We start from the raw sequence: 20,877 nt of genomic DNA, 5'->3' as shown, positions 1-20,877 counted from the left end.
AAACTCTTCATTTTCGATATGCGACCAGCATGCAAAGAAAAATAGGCGATCTGTCATCCGATTTTTCAGATCATGTGTACGGGCCATTAGTCTTGGTCTGCATTCAGCAACAGTGGCGCATTCTATTTAAAATAGTTTGGCTTCACTGCTTTGGAATTAATGTGGGGGTCAGCTTCTTTATGAGCCTTCTCACACAAATAGTTTCTTGGCAAGTTTCCTTTGAGTTAATATGTTTTTTAAACCATTTACGTATAACTTTGTTTCCTTAGTTACTTGTATGTTGTTGTCTTAACAGTTAAAGTGGTTCTAAAGGCAGAAGGTTTTTGCATAAAGATAAAAAAAAAACCTTCTGTGTGTAGCAGCCCCTCTAATACTTACCTGAGCCCCATCTCGATCCAGTGATGTTGCACAAAAGCCTTGGCTGTTCAGGGACTCTCCCTCCTCATTGGCTGAGATCAGGATCAAAGTCGGTAAGCCAGCAATGGTGGGCTCGTGCGTGTTTGAGTTTCCAGGTGCCTTATCCTGCCTAGAAGCCGACACTGCACTCCACTAATCACAGGCACTGAGACATTTCCCGATCTGTGCAGCTGCGGCCTGAGAAATGTCTCACTGCCTGTGATTAGCGGAGCGCAGTGTCGGCTTCCTGGTGGGATCGGGCACGTGGGAACTCGAACACACCTGAGCCCATCTCTGAGCCAGCGAGGAAAGAGAAGGGGAGGGGCCGAGCCGCAGTTCTGTTTCTGAACAGACACTCAGAGCAGCGGCTTGGTTTGGGTGCCCCCATAGCAAGCTGCTGGCTGTGGGGGCACTCAGCAGGAGGGAGGGGCCAGGAGTATTGAAGAGGGACCGCAGAAGAGGAGGATCTGGACTGCTCTGTGCAAAACCACTCCACAGAGCAGGTAAATATAACATGTTTGTTATTTTCAAACAAAAAAAAAACAAGACTGTAATAGCCTTTTAAGGGCTCTTTCACACGGGCGTTCCGTATGTCCGTTTTTCATCCCATCCGTTTGCGGATGAAAAACGGACATAATGTATCTCTATGATCATCCGCTGACATCCGTTTTTTCGTCAGTTCAGTTTTTTGGAACGGATGAGAACCCTATTTTTTCTTCCGTTCAAAAAACGGAACGGACGCAAAAACGGATGTCAGTGGTGTCATCCGCTGACATCCGTATTTACATAGATATACATTATGTCCATTTTTCATCCGCAAACGGATGGGATGAAAAACGGACATACGGACCGGATGACACAAGTGTCATCCGTGTCCGTTGCAAAAAAAAAAAAAAAAAGGACCTGATCGGGCAAAAAAAACTGAACGCCCGTGTGAAAGAGCCCTAAGAAACATGAGTAAGTAAAATAAGTGTAACTTTCACTTTTAGGGCTAAACAACATTAGAGATTGCAACTTCAAGCTGCTGAGTGATACAAGTTCTTGTAGACAATTGCCCTGCCCTATCCTCAGCACATTGAAATTAACGTGCCACAAATTGAGTCTCTGGTAACACAATATTAAGTCACTTCAAAGCAATGAGGCTGCCGTTGTCCTCTCGTTCTAAAAGGTCTAGAAGATGAACTGAACGTATTGAGCAAGAGACAGCAACTAGTATTGTTAGGTCAGCAATAACAATCCCTGTATTTCTGCCATTACAGATTTCCTTTGAAAGGAAACTATTGTGGTAAAAGATTAGGAGCGATCATTGTTGTTTGATTTTATTTGAAAGGTGCATGCTCTGGAGCTGTCATCTTGATCTTTATTTCTCTATTTGGGAAGTCACTGACCCAGAACAAATGTATGTTTTTTGAAGTGCCCCAACATGTCCATGTCTGCATGCTGGTTCCAGGTCAATGACTCACAAAGTTGTGAAGCAATCATGAGGATGATTTACACCTTTTCAAGAAAACCTACACCTATTGCTTCCCTCTGTTCCAGCAACTCCCTGACAGGATCATATTGTAAATAATATAAATTTAAAATCTGTATCGAAGGTCAGAGCTTGTTTTACCATTTTATTGATTTGTTTACTACTATTACCCATGGGGAATTTCATCGTTACTTTTCCAAATAATAGGTTGGGTGTTCTGACCTCACTAGCTGCATGCTTGTAGGCCCAGGTGTCACATACCTGGTGTTGGCACTTGACCTAAAGAGGTAGGCGTCTCTTACACCTCCAGCTCAGGGCACCTGCTAAGGTAACAGAAGGCCCAAGCGCCGCGTGGCACAAGTGCCTGACAGTTCTCACAGTGAAAGGTGCAGAAGAGTCGTCTGTAGGTGTCTCGATGCAGGCTGGACCATGATTGCCGAACATCAGAGATCATAGGCTTTGGGTGCTTGATAGAGGCTGGCAGCTAACTGATGGACAACAGGTACTGGCAGACTGGTGGTAGCTGGGTACAGTTGGCAGGCACAGGTTCCAGGCAGAGAGCAGAGTCTGGCAAACTGGATCGGTAACTTGTGGATAGGTCAGGAGCAAACAAGAGACAGAAGAGTAGTCAGAGTCCAGGCCTGGGTTGGTAATGGAGTGGCAGATCAGCATAAGAAGCAGGCAGAGACATAATCCAGTGACAAGCCAGGGGTCGGTGCAGGCAGAGCTCAGACGTAGTCAGAGGCATAGCAGGTTAGCAGCAGAAGGTCACATGCAGGAACTGGTAGCAGGTATACAGGAAACGTTATAGACCGGGGTCTCCAAACTTTCTATACAAAGGACCATTTTATTGTCCTTCAAACTTTAGGTGGGCCATACACTGGCCGTGGGAGTAAACAATGATCCATAATTAGTATTAGGAGGTATTGGGTAATAGTGTCCCATCATTCGTATCAATGGAAAGGTTACTAACCTGTTGTTGGTGTCAGTGGCAATAATGGCCCAAGGGCCAGATAGAAGCAAGCAAGGTGCCGCAGTTTGGAGACCACTATCATAGACCATACCGCAGGGACCCAGTGCATCAGTTCAGCTTAAATAGCCCACCTGGCGCCTGTCTTAGTCGCAGCATGTGCGCTGGTGTGGCCCACGTGTGAGCTTGCATATGCACACCACGATGTAAATGTGCATTAGACTGGGACAATGGAATTCTGCACTTGCACACACATATGCACCTGAGCACACTAGTCCTTTCCTGACACCAGGTAACTAGAGTTTTCAGAAGAGGTAAGTAGTGGCAGCTTACATATTACCATTAGAATAAGTTTTCTTTAGAGTTGCAAGGCAGTATCATGCTATGTGTTTCTACCATGACAGCTTTCCTGCAGTGGCAGCTTCCATATTTTGTATCCCAACAGTTGCACCCGCTGTCACAGTTTTAAAGAAATGCAGCCGTGCAAGGCTTCGCCCACCCGGCCGCATCATTAATTCACAGACTTCTGTGAATGGAAGAACTACAACTACTGTCGGCCATTGCTGCTGTCTGCTTGTAGGTTCTCATTGAACTACCAGGGCACTGATGAGCACTCTAGATAGTTCCTGTCATTAACTGCCTGTCTGTACAAGGTATGGGCACACCGCTACACTGACAGCGGGAGTCTGAGATTGCACCGTGATCTGCTGATCATGGGTGCAATGCTTTGCAGGCTCTTCATAAAAAAAAATATATATATATATATATATATATATATATATATATATATATATATATAATATATTAATAAACGCACTTTTTTTTTTTATATAAAGATGAGCTTGGCATTTTAAGTGTGAGTTCATTATGACATCGCACCACTAAAACAAGAAAGGCTTGCTGTCTTCGACCAAAAGGTTTCTAGAACATTATCTCTTTGGCTACATTCACACCTGAGCGTAGCGTTTTCGCGCGTTTTTACAGCGATTTTTACCGCGATTTTACAGCCGTTTTTTGTGCAGGCGTTTTTAGATTGAATAGAAACCAATGGAATACGCCTGTAATCTGCCCAAAAAGAAGCTCATGTACTTTTTTGAGCGTTGGGCGTTTTGCTTACAGCGTCAAAACGCTCAGATGTGAACAGGGGCCATTGAAATGAATAGGATTTGTCTTGTTGGGCGTTTTGAGAGCTGATCCTAGAGCAGAAAAACGCCCCAAAAACGCCCCAAAACGCCCCAAAACGCCTACATGTGAAAGGAGCCTTAAGGCAAGTTAAACAATAATACTGTCACTCACCTGAAGCTGCATCATTTGATCTTCCAAAAACTAGCCACATACTTTAAAAAAAAAAAAAAAAAAACAGGATTTGTCTAATGAGAAAATGGCATGATACAATAATATCAACTTACATGTCAAAACAAAACAATGTGGTGAGACAGTAACTGATGAACAGAATCGGTATGGAGTACACAGCAAGTAGGTTACAAGTATGCAGACAATTTATCCAAACATAATCATTCTGAGAAAGGGAGGCCTGCATTGTAAAAGAGAATGACTCGAGTGCTAATTGCGTCGTCCATAGCTGCCAAACCTCATCATTTTTCTTAAGGCACCCCCTACTAATATACGTCAATTTGTTCATGGGTAACAAGCCACATACATTACAGTGTGTGCAAATTGCTTTTGATTTAGCAAAACTATGTAATAGGAGGGGCTTACCCAAACAAATTGTTCATTTTGCACCCAATGCCAAACTCTTGCACTATATACGGTAGTTGGTGGATCTAATTTAGTTGAATGGGGGGCATTTAACCATTCTGTTGCATAGCAAAAAAATGCTAAAGAGGATCAGGGCGACAAGAAGGCTGATTTACTAAGAAGTCTAAAATCTTCACTAAATTTGTAAATATTCACTATGTTTATCAAATCATGTGAAATGTATTTGAACTGGAATTTGCTTTTCACATTTGAAAAATTGAAGTGATTTATTTACACACTTTTTTTACTTAAAAAAAAAAAAAAAAAAAAGATTCTTTGGGGAAATTGGCCTCAGAATATAACTAAAAGGTTCCACTTGATTCATAAATTCCCTCTGCTACTCTTAAGTTGCACTGTAACAGAATGAACCCGGATTATGTCTTTTTAGGGCCAGTTCACGCATATGCGATGCTGGAACCCTGCGAATCCACTGCGGGTTCCAGCATCGCACTCAACTCGCAGGCAGTTCACACTGCCATATGCGAATCGCTGGGGGCGTCAGTACAAAGTTAATGACACCCCCAGATCAGTTCGCATATCGGAGTGCAAACTGTCAGTTCAGGCATGAATCGGATCACATAGGTGTTAATACCCACGCAATCCGATTCTGATGCGCACCAAAAAAAGGGCCTTGCGTGACTTTGGTCCGAATGCGATACAAATTCAGCCATACAATGTGTATGGCTGAATTCGCAATGCACAGACATCGCATGTGATTTGCAGAGCAGTGCGCTGAGAATCACATGCACTGAGAATCGCATGCAATGTTTGACATTGCATATGTGTGAACCGGGACTTAGAGAGAAAATCCTGTTTCATTCTTCTGCATGTTGGCTGCCCAGAATTGCAGGTTTATAGGTTGTAAATACACAGAAAAAGGTGTCCTAGCCTTTTCTACAAGAAAGGGAGACTGAATTGTTTTGATTACTGTACCCCTTGTACATTCTTCTGCCCTTTGATATATGTGGTGGGGGAGCATTCCAAGACTGAAGGCATCATTTGTTTTTCTCTTTCAGCAATACAGCCAGCCACAGCAAATCTACAGTGTACAGCAGCAGGTATGTGCATTTTATTTTCTACTTCTTCCAAAGTCATAGTAATCATTATTAGTAAATCTATATACCGGTAAGTCCTTTACATATGAACATTCAACTTGCAAATTTTCTGAGATGCAAATGTCTTCACATGTCCAATCATGTAAAGCTGGGCACGCACACTCAACCCGCGGGCTTAATGGAAAAAAAACTGACAGGTTGGCATTCCAACACAAGCAATGATGGTACAGAGATCTCCCCCACTGTGCTATTGTGTTCTGACAGGGGGACTCCCGCCTACACTAATCAGCTTTGGCAGCCATTGTCTGCAAGTGCTGATTTTTGTTGGACTTAGGAACGAGCTCCTGGAATGAAACCCCTTCGTAAGTAGGGGACTTAAGCTGGCAATACACTAGCCGAAAAATCGCTCAAACACATTCTCGAAAAAATGAAAAATCGTCTGTGAGAGCAGATGATCGTGCCATCATGTAATGACGGAATTTTGAACGATAAATCGTTCAATGGACATAAATGAATGTTTTTTGTTCAGTTTGTCACATATACTTAGTGCAAACAGTTTGGGTGAGAAACACATTAACCTTTCAATTTATCGTTCGGCAGAATTTTCCAAACTGTTCCTTCGATTTTTTCGGCTCTGAAAAGTTAAAACTGATTTTCTATTAGTGCCCATTAACTGGACGAAAAACGAACGAACCAAATGACAGATTTTCAAATGATTTTTTGGCGAGTGTATGGCCAGCATTACTGCATTTTTTTTTTTTTTGCTTCCACGAACTAGAACACAAAGTGGAGAGTAGGCCTTGTCTATGTTTTTTCTTGTCTAGGGTAAAGTTGGTGTAAACAGCTCCAATATATACACAATTAGAACATACATGTGCAAACTGTTTTAATGTTCAAACTTTTTCTCTTTCATTCATTGAAGGGCGCAGCTTGAATCCATTAGATCATGACCAATGTTATAACGCCACCTGCAGGGCTACGGTTGCTAGGTACAAACAAAAGAACAGGTCAGGGGTGGCCAAACCCCCATATTCAATAACAGCCCAATTTTAGATCCAGGTTTTTTTTTTTTTTTTTTTTTTTCAGTCAACTGCTGGGCTGAGTGGCAGATATACAGTATCTCACAAAAATGAGTACACCCCTCACATTTTGTAATTATTTTATTATATCTTTTCATGTGACAACACTGAAGAAATGACACTTTGCTACAATGTAAAGTAGTGAGTGTACAGCTTGTATAACAGTGTAAATTTTCTGTCCCCTCAAAATAACTCAACACAGCCATTAATGTGTAAGGCATTAAAGCACAGGGTTTCCGGGAATCTGACTTTACCAGAAGTGTTAAATGCTGAACAGTCTTATGGAGAGTGCAGCACTGTGCGCCATTAGCATTGTCTCGTGTACACCATTTTATTGTGCATTTTTGGGATGGCATGAAATTACATTGTTGCAGAGGCGTAACTAGAACCTTAAGGGCCCCGATGCAGGAAACCAGGAAGGGCCCCCCCGGACCCCTGGCTGGGGCCCTTCCCTTCAAGCCTGGGGCTCTTCCCAGTGATCCTGGGGCCCTTTACTCTCGTTGCAGGGCCCTTTCACATGTTCTGCAGTGGGCCCCCTTCCTGCCATCTTTGGGCCTCCCCACGGTGGTGGGATGCCAGGGCCCGGTCGCAAGTGTGACCTTTGTGATCCTGGAAGTTCACCCACTGGTGTCAGTAGTTTTTATTTTTTGGTACTTTAATAGTATTATTTTTTTTATTTTATTTTATTTTTTTCAATGGTCACTGACTATGACTCTGTCCATTCAGAAAAGGAAGGAGCTGGTAAATTACATATTTACCGACCCCTTACTGGTTCTCTACTGTGACACATCTCCTGCAGCAGCCGGCAGGAGAGGGAAGGGAGCACAGTGGGGGGGGGGGGGGTTAGTACAGTGGTGGGGGGGGGGGGGGGCAGGGGAGCAAACAGGGGCCCAGAGACAGCAGAACACAAGTAAACTGGATAGGAGGAGTGGCGGGGGCAGTATACAGAGGAACCAATTTCCTTCATTTTCCTCCTACAGCTACAGGAGGAAAAAGGAGGATAGTGATTCCTCTACATGCTGCCCCAGCCGTCCCTCCTATCCAGTTGTACAGGGGAGCCGCACAGGCCCCCTGGAGCATGGTGCCCTGTTGCAATTGCAACCCCTGTAGTTACGACCTTGCATTGTGGTAAATGTGCTAATTGTATCATCTGTTCTTTATGCAGTTGCAGCAGCCTCAACAGACTTTAATAACTCAGGTGAGTGCTTGTCTGTCATACTGAAACATTCAAATTTAATAACTCAGGTGAGTGCTTGTCTGTCATACTGAAACATTGAAATGTATTGTATAAGCATGCAGCAGAGAGTTCAGTGAGTATATGTCCGTAATGCTGCCAATATTGTATTTTTGTGTATTGCAGCCTGCTGTTGCACTGCCAACAAGTCTCGCCCTGTCCACTCCTCAACAGACTGCACAGATAACAGTCTCTTACCCTACGCCCCGCTCCAGCCAGCAACAAACCCAGCCTCAGAAACAGAGGGTCTTCACTGGGGTTGTTACCAAGCTCCATGAAACGTTTGGCTTTGTGGATGAAGATGTGTTCTTTCAACTCACGTATGTATTAATCTCACCATGAACTAAAAAATGCTGGTAAATTATAGAAACAAATCGCCATACATATAATTTAGCTACTTCTGCATGTTTATTTTTGGAAGTATGATTATTATTATTATTTTACAGGATTTATATAGCGCCAACAGTTTGCGCAGCGCTTTACAATGTGAGGAAAGACAATACAGTTACAGTACAATTCAAAACAGGAGGAACTAGAGGACCCTGCTCATTAGAGCTTACAATCTAGAAGGGAGGGTCAAGTGAAACAAAAGGCAATAACCGTGGGGGATGGGCTGATGGAGAAAATGGAGGTACATTTGTTAGGTGTGGGTAGGATAGGCTTCTCTGAAAAGGAGGGTTTTCAGAGATCGCCTAAAAGCTAATAGAGTAGGAGATAATCGGACAGATAAGGGTAAGGAGTTCCATAGGATTGGAGAGGCTCTGGAAAAGTCCTGGAGGCGAGCATGGGAGGAAGTGACAAGGGAGCTAGAGAGCAGGAGGTTTTGAGAGGAACGAAGAGAGCGATTATTTTGAGACTAGGCTAGTGATGTAGCTGGGGGCTAAGCTGTGGATGGCTTTGTAAGATGATGTAAGTATTTTGAATTTAAGTCGTTGGGTGAGCGGAAGCCAGTGGAGGGCTTGACCCCATATGATGGTTCCCCAAAGTCTATAGTTTTTTGTTTGTAATTAGATTTATGCAGCAATGTAGATTTATGCAGAAATGGGGTCTAATAAGCTGCTGTTGGCTGTTTTTAGTTGAACATTGGCTCAATATGGTGGTTTTTAGTGCACATCAATCTTAATGACGGGATTGTAGACATTATAAGGTGTTGGGTGTTTAAGGTGCAATCCAACCTTAAAGCAGCATTGGTCACCAAGTATAGTGGAAACACTGTTGGCACCACTTCCATCATGAAGGCTCCATAGTTGGTTGACCAGAAAAATCTAACACAATAGCCAGACTTTTATTCTTGGTCTACTGGCTGAGGTCTGTTTTGAAGTCAATATGAAGTCATTATATCGTCAAAAGTATTGGCACGCCTGCCTTTAAACGCACGTGAACTTAATATTGAGTTGGCCCACCCTTTGCAGCTAGAACAGCTTCAACTCTTCTGGGAAGGCTGTCCACAAGGTTTAGAAGTGTGTCTATGGGATCGTTTGACCATTCTTCTAGAAGCGCATTCATGAGGTCATGGGGTTGATGTTGGACAAGAAGCCTGGCTCGCAGTCCCTGCTCTAATTCATTCCAAAGGTGTTCGGTCAGGGTTGAGGTCAGGACTCTGTGCAGGCCAGTCAAGTTCCTCCACCTCAAACTCGCTCTTTATGGACCTTGCTTTGTGCGCTGGTGAGCAGTCATGTTGGAACAGGAAAGGGCCGTCCCCAAACTGTTCCCACAAAGTTGGCCGCATTAAATTGTCCAAAATGTCTTGGTATGTTGGCACCTTAAGAGGCCAAGCCCAACCCTTGAAAAACAACTCCACCATAATCCCACCTCCACAAAATAATTTGGACCAGTGCACAAAGCCCGGTCTATAAAGACATGAATGATCCGAGTTTGGAATGGAGGAACTTGACTGGCCTGCACAGAGTCCTGACCTCAACCTGATAAAACACCTTTGGAATTAGAGCGAAGACTGCAAGCCAGGACTTCTCATCCAAAATCAGTGCCTGACCTCACAAATACGCTTCTGGAAGAATGATCAAACATTCCCATAGACACACTGAATCCACGGACCAAATAAAGTTCATGTGCGTGTAAGGACAGGCGTCCCAATACTTTTGACAATATAGTGTAGGTTGAGTGCAGCAAGAATCCTCTGGGGCACCTTTCTATTATCCCCATTTCGGGTTGTGGTTGTTGTTTTTTGTTTCCTTTTAATAATGCTGTTTGGCATTTTCCATCGACCCTCTTTTTATACTTTATGGACACCATACATTTGGAAGTGGTCTTTCAGGTAGAACTATAGACAAAACTTTTTTTTTTTTTCATTTGGGATAGAGCAGTGATGTCCAAACTGCGGGTCTTTGCTTGCTTTTATCTGGCCCCTGAGGCATTATTCCTACCACTGACACCAACAATGGGGCATAATTCCTGCCACTGACACCTAATATGGGATATAATTCCTTCTACTGACAATAAAAATGGGGTACTATTCCTCCCACCAACACCAACTATTTCTCCCCCAAATACCGAAGATCAGGCATTTACTCCTACTGGGTACAGTTCAACCCCCCACCTTAAAGCCTGAAGTCAGTAAACTGGACCATTCTTTAGAAAGTTTGGAGACCCCCAGGATAGGGTTAGGGAGGGTTACAACCTCTGTCACATTTTTTTTCACCATCTGTGTCCTGTCCCATTGCGTAGATTTCTCTTCACTTCCTGTCCCTTAGCTAAACAGGAAGTGAGAAGAAATCTCTGCAGATTAACCACTTCCGGACCGCCCGCCACTGTTTTTATGTCGGTGCTTTGACGTTAAATACTAGGGTTGGGGCAGCAGATAGCTGCCATAAACCCTGTGTTTTCTTATTCGGCCAGCGTTCCTCTTCCACATAAGTGGTCCCAGTGGCGGATTCGCTGCGGGATCCCTTTTATGGGCAGCGGGAGAGGTGCTCCCCTCCTGCCGTTTCCCTGCTTACCGGAGCCGTCGGTAGCAGGGAAATTGATCTGGTCCTCTGAGGTGCAGTGCAGGAAGTCGAGTGAGGAAAAGATGACCCCCACTTGACTCTATGGCCTTGGAGGACTAGAGCGACGTCATACGTCGCTTCCGCCCAACGGTCTTAAAGGGTCCATTTTGTTGCTGGAAAAAAAATGACATTTCTCTGTCGCTCATTGACAGACGTAGTCTTCTTGATTCACAAGAACTGGGTTATGTTGTCTCCGCAGGAGTAGGACTAGGCAGAAAGAAAAAACGTTCTGGCTCCACCCTAGGGGCAGTCCCAGAGGGTATATCCTCCCTCTCTCTGCTACAAGGCATCAGTTTTTTTCTGTCTAGTCAGGAGTAAGGACCTAAGTTCCTTGCTGGGATCTCTGGTCCTGGCAAGATTTTTTTTAGAAAAAATATTTTTTTTTAGGTAGTTTTCTCCAGTGTTTTTTCCTGTGAGATCTTCAAGCAAATATGCCGGACTGGGCGACACTAGTGGTCACCCCAGCCGGCCTACGAGCGCGCGCAGACCATTGCATTGCGCTTGGTCGGCCGCGACACATTCAAGTAAGTATGCGGGGCCGGGCGACGGGCTGGATGTTGAGATCCAGTGGTCACCCCGGTTTCTGCCTACGAGCGCGTGCAGACCAGAGTTCCGCGCTGGGTCGGCCGCGACGGAGTCCCATTGGAGGGACTGACCTTGCGAGTTAAAAGTCTCGCTTGGACGCCAGGAACCAGAGAGTCGAGGCGTCCGGAGTGGTCCACAACCCCCCACCCCGGTGGAGAGGGTATTGTGAATAGAGGGTGCCTGTCGGTTCGGTATGGTGAGTAAACGTTCCCTTTTTTCCTCGTTATGAGGCAGTATGAATTATGGGCCCCTCCATACATGGTCAGTATCTGTCTGACACTAAAAGCCCCCCTTGGTGGGAAGTGGACTTGGTTTGAGAGCTAACACTCTACCCAGCAGACTGTAGTATTACAGCAGACATAGGAGGTATAATCCTACCTTAATTGTAGTGTACCTCCTGCAGATCGATAAACCGCCATTTAGCATAGATGCAGGTGGATGTGCTGGGAAAAACGATTTCGGCAGTCCGCCGCCATTTTGCCGTAGACCGGGTGCATGAATGTCCTCAGGTCACGCCGGCCGCCATGTTTTTGGAGTCTATTGTCTCCTGTATGGGGGCGGCCATGTTTGATGAGCCCAGCTACCTCGTGGAGAGCTGGGAACGCCGGAAGGCGTACACAGGGGGCGGAGCCACGTCCTTCTACCCGGGAAAACTAATACAGCTCTTTCCAGTCTGTAAAAGACAGACGCTGACTGCAGTTGGTTGGAAACTTCTCTGCATCGGGTGGTGAGCCTTGAGGGTCCCTCTCTCTCTCTGTGGGGATCGAGAAGCAGGTACTCTGAGGGGCGCTATTGCGCTAGGGGGATACACATTAAAAAAAAAAAAAAAGAGGTATTTTTTATAAAAAAAAAAAAAAAAAGAGATGTTTTTTCTTTTTTTACTGGCAAAGTGTCCTGGATTAACATGGACCCTGCCACTCATGTATCTCCACCAGATCCCTTTGAGGGGTCTGCAGGATCCTCCAGCACCCCACTGACAATTGAATCATTGTCAGCTATTATGGAAACTTTTGTGTCCCGGGTGGAAGTGGCTTGTCAGGGACAGGGCGCAAGCCCGCCTAACCCCATATTATCTGAAACTTCGGATTCAGAATCTGAGCCTATTTCTGCAGTTGCAGGTACCTCATCTGGGATGTTTCGGCATCAGCCATAGCCCGAGAGGAAGCGTTGGTAAACGCACTCATTGTATCTGTTCAAGAAACCTTAAGATTACAGGGTACTCCATCGGAAATAGCTGAAACTGAAATCCCCTTTTGGGACTAAAAAACGCATCAAAGTGGCGAAGGTTTTTCCATTGCCCAAATGTTTGGGCAATCCAATCAAAGAAGAATGGAGTCTGCCAAAACGCACTTCTGCTATTTCCAAACGCATTAACAGACGTTATCCGTTTGAGGAAACCCTCATTAAGAAATGGACAGAACCACCTGTGGTGGATTCACCAATTGCTAGATTGAATAAGCCATGGTTATTCCATTAGAAGACGCTCCGTCTTTTAAAAGATCCGGTGGATCGCAAGATAGAAACTATGTCTCGCACCACGTTTTTCCTTGATTGGATCAGCTTTCAGACCAATAATTGCTATTGGGCTGGTTTTGCAGACTGTAACCGAATGGACCAAATGGTTACGCCGGGACTTAGAAGAGGTCCCCCAGGCAGTATCAGATTTGTTGGAACAGATGATACAGGGGTTACAGTTTGTGTGTGATGCGGCGTTAGACGCCACTCCATTTTTGGCGCGAGCATCAGTTTCAGCAGTGATTCTCAGGCGTACACTGTGGCTAAAAGGTTGGTTAGCCGACCAAGGTTCCAAAAAAGCATTGGCTAATATCCCCTTTTTAGGAGAGCGTTTATTTGGAGCCAACTTAGATGAGATCATTAAGGATCTCACGGGTGGAAAGAGCACCTTTTTACGGCAAAATGCTAAGGGTAAAGGAACTCGTCAAAGACGAGGGCCTTCTTTCTCTGCTCACAAAAAGTTTTTTCGCCCCGCGGGTGAAACAATTAAGTCCTCCAAAGCTCCTTCAGGAGGCTTCAGGGGACGTTGGTCGGGCAAGCAAAAGCCCGCCCCCTCCAGACCTGAAGATAAGTCGACCAAAGCCTGAAGGTGCGCCCCCACCCATAATTGGGGTGGGGGGACGTCTTCGCCGGTTCCCGGATCCATGGCTTTCCAGAATCCCGGACAAGTGGGTTTGCGAAATCATAAGATCAGGGTACAAGATCGAGTTTCGATCTCTCCCACCGGCGCGATTCTTCCCTTCCAATATCCGACTATCCCCGGATCGTTTAGAAGATCTGCGGAGAGCAGTCACGGATTTACTACAACAAGGAGTGGTAGTCCACGTTCCTTGGACAGAACGTTTTTTCTAGGGTTTTATTCAAACCTATTTACAATACTCAGGAAAGAGGGCAAAGTGCGTCCAATTCTGGACTTAAGGGCACTCAATTCCTTTCTCAACATAAGAAAATTCAAAATGGAATCCAGTAGCAGCCTTCCTCCATTCAGGGGATGTCCTAGCGTCCATAGAATCTAGGACGCCTATCTTCACATTCCCATTTTCGCAGGGAGAACCACTATCAGTTTGTGGCGTTACCTTTTGGTCTCGCCACGGCTCCTCGGGTCTTCACGAAGGTGTTGGCCCCAATGTTGGCACTACTGCGCCAAAGAGGCATATCGATTCTAGGTTACCTAGACGATCTCCTGCTTCATGCAGAGTCTCTTCAGACCCTGCTACAAAACCTAGAAATTACTATAATTTCTTTACAGGAATTCGGGTGGCTGGTGAACCAGCAAAAGTCATTTCTGGTTCCCACCCAGAGGCTCGAATATCTGGGTCTAATTCTAGACACGTTCAGGACAAGAGTTTTCCTTCCGGTAGGGAAACTCCGGAAGATTCAATCAGCAGTCCAGTTGTTACTATCCAACAGCTGGTCTTCCCTTCGGACTTGCATGAGGGTTCTGGGTTTGATGGTGGCTTCCTTCGAAGCAGTCCCATTTGCCCAGTCCCATACCCGAATTCTTCAGCAAGAGATTCTTCTCAGATGGAATCGGAATCCGGAATCTCTGGACTATCGGATCCGATTGAGCAAACAGACCAGAGAGTCTCCGGTCTGGTGGCTTCAGTCTCCGATACTCAGCCAGGGAAAGTCATTTCTGCCAATATATTGGACGATAGTGACCACGGATGCCAGCCTATCCGGATGGGGAGGAATTCTCGGTCTGTTATCCGTTCAGGGACTTTGGTCCCCGGAAGAATCCAGGTTACCGATAAATGTGTTGGAACTGAGAGCGATCAGACTTTGTCTGATTCACTGGACCGAGCAGCTCCAGGGCAGCCCGGTTCGGATCCAGTTGGACAACGCCATGGCCGTGGCTTATGTCAATCACCAGGGGGGCACCAAGAGTGTCCGAGCGGCCAAGGAAGTGGCTTGCATTCTTCGCTGGGCGGAACGATTTGTTCCAGCTATCTCTGCGGTGTTCATTCCGGGGGTGGAAAATTGGCAGGCAGATTATCTCAGCCGTCAGACTCCGGATCAGGGGGAATGGTCCCTCCATCCAGAAGTTTTCCAGCAGTTGTGCCTACGTTGGGGCACCCCGGATGTGGATCTGGTGGCATCACGATTCAACAGAAAAAGTACAGAGATTCGTGGCTCGCTCCCGCGATCCTCTAGCAGAGACCGCAGAAGCACTGGTCACCCCGTGGGGGCAATACCAGCTAATGTATGCCTTCCCTCCTCTTGGGTTACTGCCAAGACTTCTTCGCAGGATAGAGGAGGAAGGAATTCCAGTAATCCTGGTAGCTCTGGACTGGCCTCGTCGAGCTTGATACGCCGACTTGGTCAGACTGGTGGCGGACGTCCCGTGGAGACTTCCTCTCAGGGAGGATCTACTGTCTCAGGGACCGATCTTCCATCCTGCTTTACGATCGCTGGTTTTTTTAAACGGCCTCGTTATTGAGACCCAGGTGCTGAAGGACAAGGGATTGTCAGCTTCAGTTATTCCTACTCTAGTTAAAACAAGGAAAGCGACTTCCAGAAAGATTAACATCGTACATGGAAGTCTTATATTGTGTGGTGTGAATCCCTTGGGTTCCATCTACATCTTTATTCGGTAGCCCGAATATTGGCTTTTCTGCAACAGGGAGTTGAGCAGAAGCTGGCCTTGAGTGTTATCAAGGGTCTGGTTTCAGCATTTGCTATCTTCTTTCAGAAGCCTTTGGCTACTTATTTCTTGGTGCGGAATTTCATACAGGGGGTGCGACACCTGGCTCCGCCAGTGCACGCGCCGTTACCATCCTGGGATCTTAATTTGGTGCTGTCGGTTCTTCAGACACCTCCCTTTGAAAATATCAGGGAGATTCCCTTGCTTACTTTATCCCAGAAGGTGGCCTTCTTGGTGGCTATCACTTCTGCACGCAGGGTGTCAGAACTGGCTGCATTATCCTGTTGTTCCCCAGATCTGGTGGTTCATAGGGATAAGGTTGTTCTTCATCCGAATCCATCCTTCCTTCCTAAGGTGGTTTCAAAGTTTCATTGAATGAGGACAGTGTATTGTCCTTCCTATGTCCTTAGCCCAATCATCCTCGAGAATTTGCATGGCATTCCTTGGATGTAGTTCGGGCGATCAGGATATATTTGAATACTACGGATTCAATTTGTAAGACGGATTCACTGTTTGTGATCACGGATGGCCCTAAGAAGGGGTTGCCTGTTCTGCTGCGACCATCTTTAGATGGATCAGACAGACGGTGGTATAGGCTTATTTTATCTAAGGGTCGGGATCCCCCGTTCCCTGTTAAAGCGCATTCTACTCGGGCGCTTAGAGTTTCCTGGACCTTCCGCCATCAGGCGTCAGTGGTTCAGGTTTTCAAGGCGACTGTTTAGTCGTCGGTTCATACCTTTACAATATTGTATAAGGTTTATGTGATGGCATCGTCAGATGCCTCTTCTGGCCGCAAGGTTCCTGCAGGCCACTGTTGAGACTGTTGGTCTACCTCGAGGATTTGTGGGGTAGGTCTCATCTGTTTACTCGATGAGTCCTTTGATACTTCTGGTTGGCTCCGGTTGGGCCTTCTAGATTGGATTTTGATTTCTGTCAATCCCACCCCTCATTTGTGGCACTTTTTTTTTTTTGTAAGATCTTACCGTAAAATCCTTTTCTCTTAGCTCATTGACAGACGTAGTACCCGCCCCTCTATCATTGAGTTGGGTTGGGTTAAATTCTCTGTTGCTGCTTTGTGACAGAACTGATGCCTTGTAGCAGAGAGAGGGAGGATATACCCTCTGGGACTGCCCCTAGGGTGGAGCCAGAACGTTTTTTCTTTCTGCCTAGTCCTACTCCTGCGGAGACAACATAACCCAGTTCTTGTGAATCAAGAAGACTACGTCTGTCAATGAGCTAAGAGAAAAGTATTTTACGGTAAGATCTTACAAAAATCCGATTTTTTTTTCTTTCTTTTTTTTGCTTTTACGTGTAGATGTGAGGTCTTCTTGACCCCAGATCTTACATTAAAGAGGACCAGTCCTGCTTATTTCTATTACAATGGATGTTTACATTCCTTGTAATAGGAATAAAAGTGATCAAAAAACATTTTTTAAAGAAACAGTGTAAAGAAAAAAAAAAAAAACACAATTGCTACAGGATCACCTTTATGGGCGGCGGAAGAGGCACCCCTCCTTCCCCTCCTGCTGCTTCCTGGTCGTTTTCCCCACTTACCGGAGCCGTCGGCATAGAGGGGAAAAAGATCCGGTCCGCTGTCCTCTTAGACAGGAAGTCCACAACATGGCCCTCACTCGACTCTATGGCCTTGGAGGACCGGAACTTCTTAGCAACGGCCTTAAAGAGCCCATTTTTCTTTTTTTTTGTTTTTTTGTGTAGATGTGAGATCTGAGGTCTTTTTGACCCCAGATCTCACATTAAAGAAGTCCTGTCATGCTTATTTCTATTACAAGGGATGTTTGCATTCCTTGTAATAGGAACAAAATTGATCGAAAACATTTTTTTTTACAGGACAGTGTAAAAATAAAAAATAAAAGATTAAATAAATAAAAAAAATTAAAGAGTCCTGTCCCCATAAGCTTGCACACAGAAGTGAACGCTTACGCAAGTCGCGCCCGGATATGTAAACGGTGTTCAAATCACACATGTGAGCTATCACCGCAATCGTTAGAGCGAGAGCAATAATTTGAGCCCTAGACATCCTCTGTAACTCTAAACTGGTAACCTGTAGAAATGTTTAAAATGTCGCCTTTGGGGATTTTTTGGTACCAATGTTTGTCGCCATTCCTAATTTTGGCACAATTTTGAAGCATGACATGTTGGATATCTATTTACTTTGCCTAACATTATCTTTCACATTATAGAAAATAATTGGGTTAACTTTGCTGTTTTCTTCATTTTTAATTTAAAAAAGTGTATTTTTCCCAAAAAATTGCGTTTGTAAGACTGCTGCGCAAATACGGTGTGATAAAAAATATTGCAACGATCTCCATTTTATTTGCATGGGTCTCTGCAAAAAAAATATATATTGTTTGGGGGTTCTTAGTAACTTTCTAGCAAAAAAAATCTGGTTTTAACTTGTAAACAACAAGTGTCAGAAAAAGGCCCGGTCCAGAAGTGGTTAAAGTGTCGCCTATGGAGATTTTTTAAGTGTTGCCATTCCATGAGCGTGCGCAATTTTGAAGCATATCTATTTACTTGGCGTAAAATTATCTTACACATTATAGAAAAAAATTGGGCTAATGTTACTGTTTTCTTATTTTCTTAAATTCAAAAAAGTTTAGTTTTTTTCCCAAAAATTGCGTTTGTAAGACCGCTGCACAAATACGGTGTGACAAAGTATTGCAACTAGTGATCGACCAATATCGTTTTTTCATTACCGATATTTTGGTCAACGCGTATCGGCTGATATGGGCCGATATTTTCGTACATTTAAAAAAAAAAATAATTTTTTTAATTGACAGGTACTCTTGTGGAGGGATCTGGGGGTCTAAAAGACCTCAAACCCCTCTTCTGCACTCAAAAGCATTCAAAACGGCTGTTTTGAATGCTGTCGTTTTTTAAATCTGGCGCCAGTACCCGGAAGTGATGTCATGACATGACTTCCGGGTTTTTGCATGGAGACCCAATCTGAGCCGAATGCAGCTTTGATCGGGTCTTCGGCGGCCGTGCAGGCTGGTGGGACGGGAGACCCGGGCGAGCCACGGAAGGTGGTGGGAGGCGTCCCCTCCCGCTCCTTGTAATGACAGCCGAGCGGCTTCTCAGCCACATTGGTTGTCATTACAGGACAGCCGACCGTCAGCTATGGATGCCGGTACCGGGGTGATGCCTCTATCTGCAGGCATCACTCCGGTACATGCACTATCCGAAATATCGGCAATATCGGTAACCTCTGGTGCCGATTGCGATATATCGGGGAAAGTGAAAATTGGCCCTTAATATATCGGCTTTGCCGATAATGGGTCGATCCCTAATTGCAATGATCTCCATTTTATTCTTTAGGGTCTCTGCTTAAAAAAAATATATAATATTTTTGGGTTCCAAGTAATTTTCTAGCAAAAAATACTGATTTTAACTTGTAAACAACAAGTGTCACAAATAGACCCGGTCCTTAAGTGGTTAAGGGAATTCCTTGGTGACCCTTTGGAGAATTACTGTTCTTTTGCCATACAAACTTTTCAGGGGTTTTTTTTTTTTTCTTCTCCAGTGCGGTTAAGGGTAAGTCCCCACAAGTTGGAGATCGGGTTTTGGTGGAAGCTACGTACAATCCAAACATGCCATTTAAATGGAATGCACAGAGGATTCAGACACTTCCAAACCAGGTATGTGAATACCCTCTGCTCTTCCCATCTAACTTGGTTGGTATGGCATTTACAAAGTTAATTTTTTCTTGCTGTAGAACCCAGCTCCAGCACAGCCTTTAATGAAGAACCCACAAACAGTTATGTCACCTGTTGTACAACAGCCTGCTTTTGGGGTTCAGACTCAGCCGCCTCCACAAGCACAAACCTTGTTGCAGGCACAAATTTCCGCTGCTTCGCTAAATCCATTACTTCAGGCACAGCCTTCTCAGCTGTTACAGCAACAGCAGCCTAAAGGTACACTGTATTTTCCTTCAACTCCAGAATTATTCTGCCACTACTACTCCATGGCATCATGCACACAATGAGAATATCAGACAAATGATCGTCCATTTTGTTTTTGTTTTTTTTCTTTTTTTGCATGCTAGTCTCATATCGAAAACTATTAGGATACTAAAGTTACAAAAATTCTCGTACGACAGAATACAACTTTAGAACTGATGTGATGTAATGTATTGTGTTGTAATGTAATGTATTCTTTCATTTTCAAGCATGCGTGGTCTTGGCCTTCCGATTTTTATTTTTTTTTTTTACAGGCGAATACTGTACTGATTAAATGAAAAATCATTTGTTCTGGTATCGTACGAGAAAAATGTTCATATTTGTCTCTTTGGATAATTTTGCATGAATTATCCCAGTCGGCTCTCGAAACCTGTGTACTAACGATCAGATTATCGTACGATTGCTTTGAAAGTGGTATTTTTCATCTGGTTTTCTCATTGTGCATACTAGGCATAAGTCATCCTTGTCTGAAAAGCATAATTTTAACCATGTACTTTGTCAAATTCATGTATAGTTTAAAATGGTCCTTTTTCTCCTTTATGTGCCAAATGATATGTGCCAACTGCTGGTAATGTAATGTTTCTCCAGGCACATAACTCACCAAGTTTAATTGATACTGGTAATTTTTAGTAAATCTAATGCTGGAATGGGCAAAACCGTTCATAAAATAATAATCCCAAATACTAGTCATACACCGCTTGAATTTACTGCTGAATCAGCTGAAATATGGGCCTTTTTGGCTCTATTGGACTCCCCCACTTGAAAAATTTGGAGCCAAGTGGAAAATTGGAACTTGGAAAACTGAAGGAGCCAAGTGGAAAATTGTTGGCTAAATGGTGACTGAATCCGATCCGATGCCAGTTGTCAGAATACTATAGCTGGCAGGGAGGGATTCCTCCATCCTTGCTGTTTAGTGTGGATGGATAAATTGAAGAATGTATGGCTAGGCTTTGCCTTTTGAAATGACTGTAGAAGGAGAATCTCCTTGTTGCCCTTAGTAGTAACCAGTCAGCTTCTCTGTCTCATTTTCTGAGGTGCTCTAGAAAGCTTGGATTTGTTGCAATTCACAAGACAGACAGTTGAGGCCTCGGGAGGAACTTTGAGAGCCGATGAAACTTGTTTTCTAATGAGATTGAGAGAACCTTTTAAAATCGGGCATCAAGAAATCTCCTTTTATATATAACA

At 44.5% G+C, this 20,877-nt stretch overlaps 1 protein-coding gene across 3 annotated transcripts in view; it reads left to right on the top strand.

Moving 5' to 3' along the window:
- The window catches only part of CCAR1 (cell division cycle and apoptosis regulator 1), a 106,869-nt gene that overhangs the window by 37,308 nt on the left and 48,684 nt on the right, over positions 1–20,877 (top strand). For all 3 annotated transcript variants that reach the window (XM_082268416.1, XM_082268415.1, XM_082268414.1), the window contains exons 4-8: positions 5,612–5,653; positions 7,895–7,927; positions 8,090–8,283; positions 19,257–19,371; positions 19,449–19,647. In XM_082268416.1, the coding sequence (XP_082124542.1) occupies positions 5,612–5,653; positions 7,895–7,927; positions 8,090–8,283; positions 19,257–19,371; positions 19,449–19,647 (583 nt within the window). The remainder of the gene's footprint in view (positions 1–5,611; positions 5,654–7,894; positions 7,928–8,089; positions 8,284–19,256; positions 19,372–19,448; positions 19,648–20,877) is intronic.

This window comes from Pelophylax lessonae, assembly GCF_965119305.1.
Source record: "Pelophylax lessonae genome assembly, chromosome: 9".
Classification (NCBI taxonomy): Eukaryota; Metazoa; Chordata; class Amphibia; order Anura; family Ranidae; genus Pelophylax; species Pelophylax lessonae.
The sequence above is the reverse complement of the archived record's forward strand: the minus strand, read 5'-3'. Positions and strand labels throughout refer to the sequence as shown.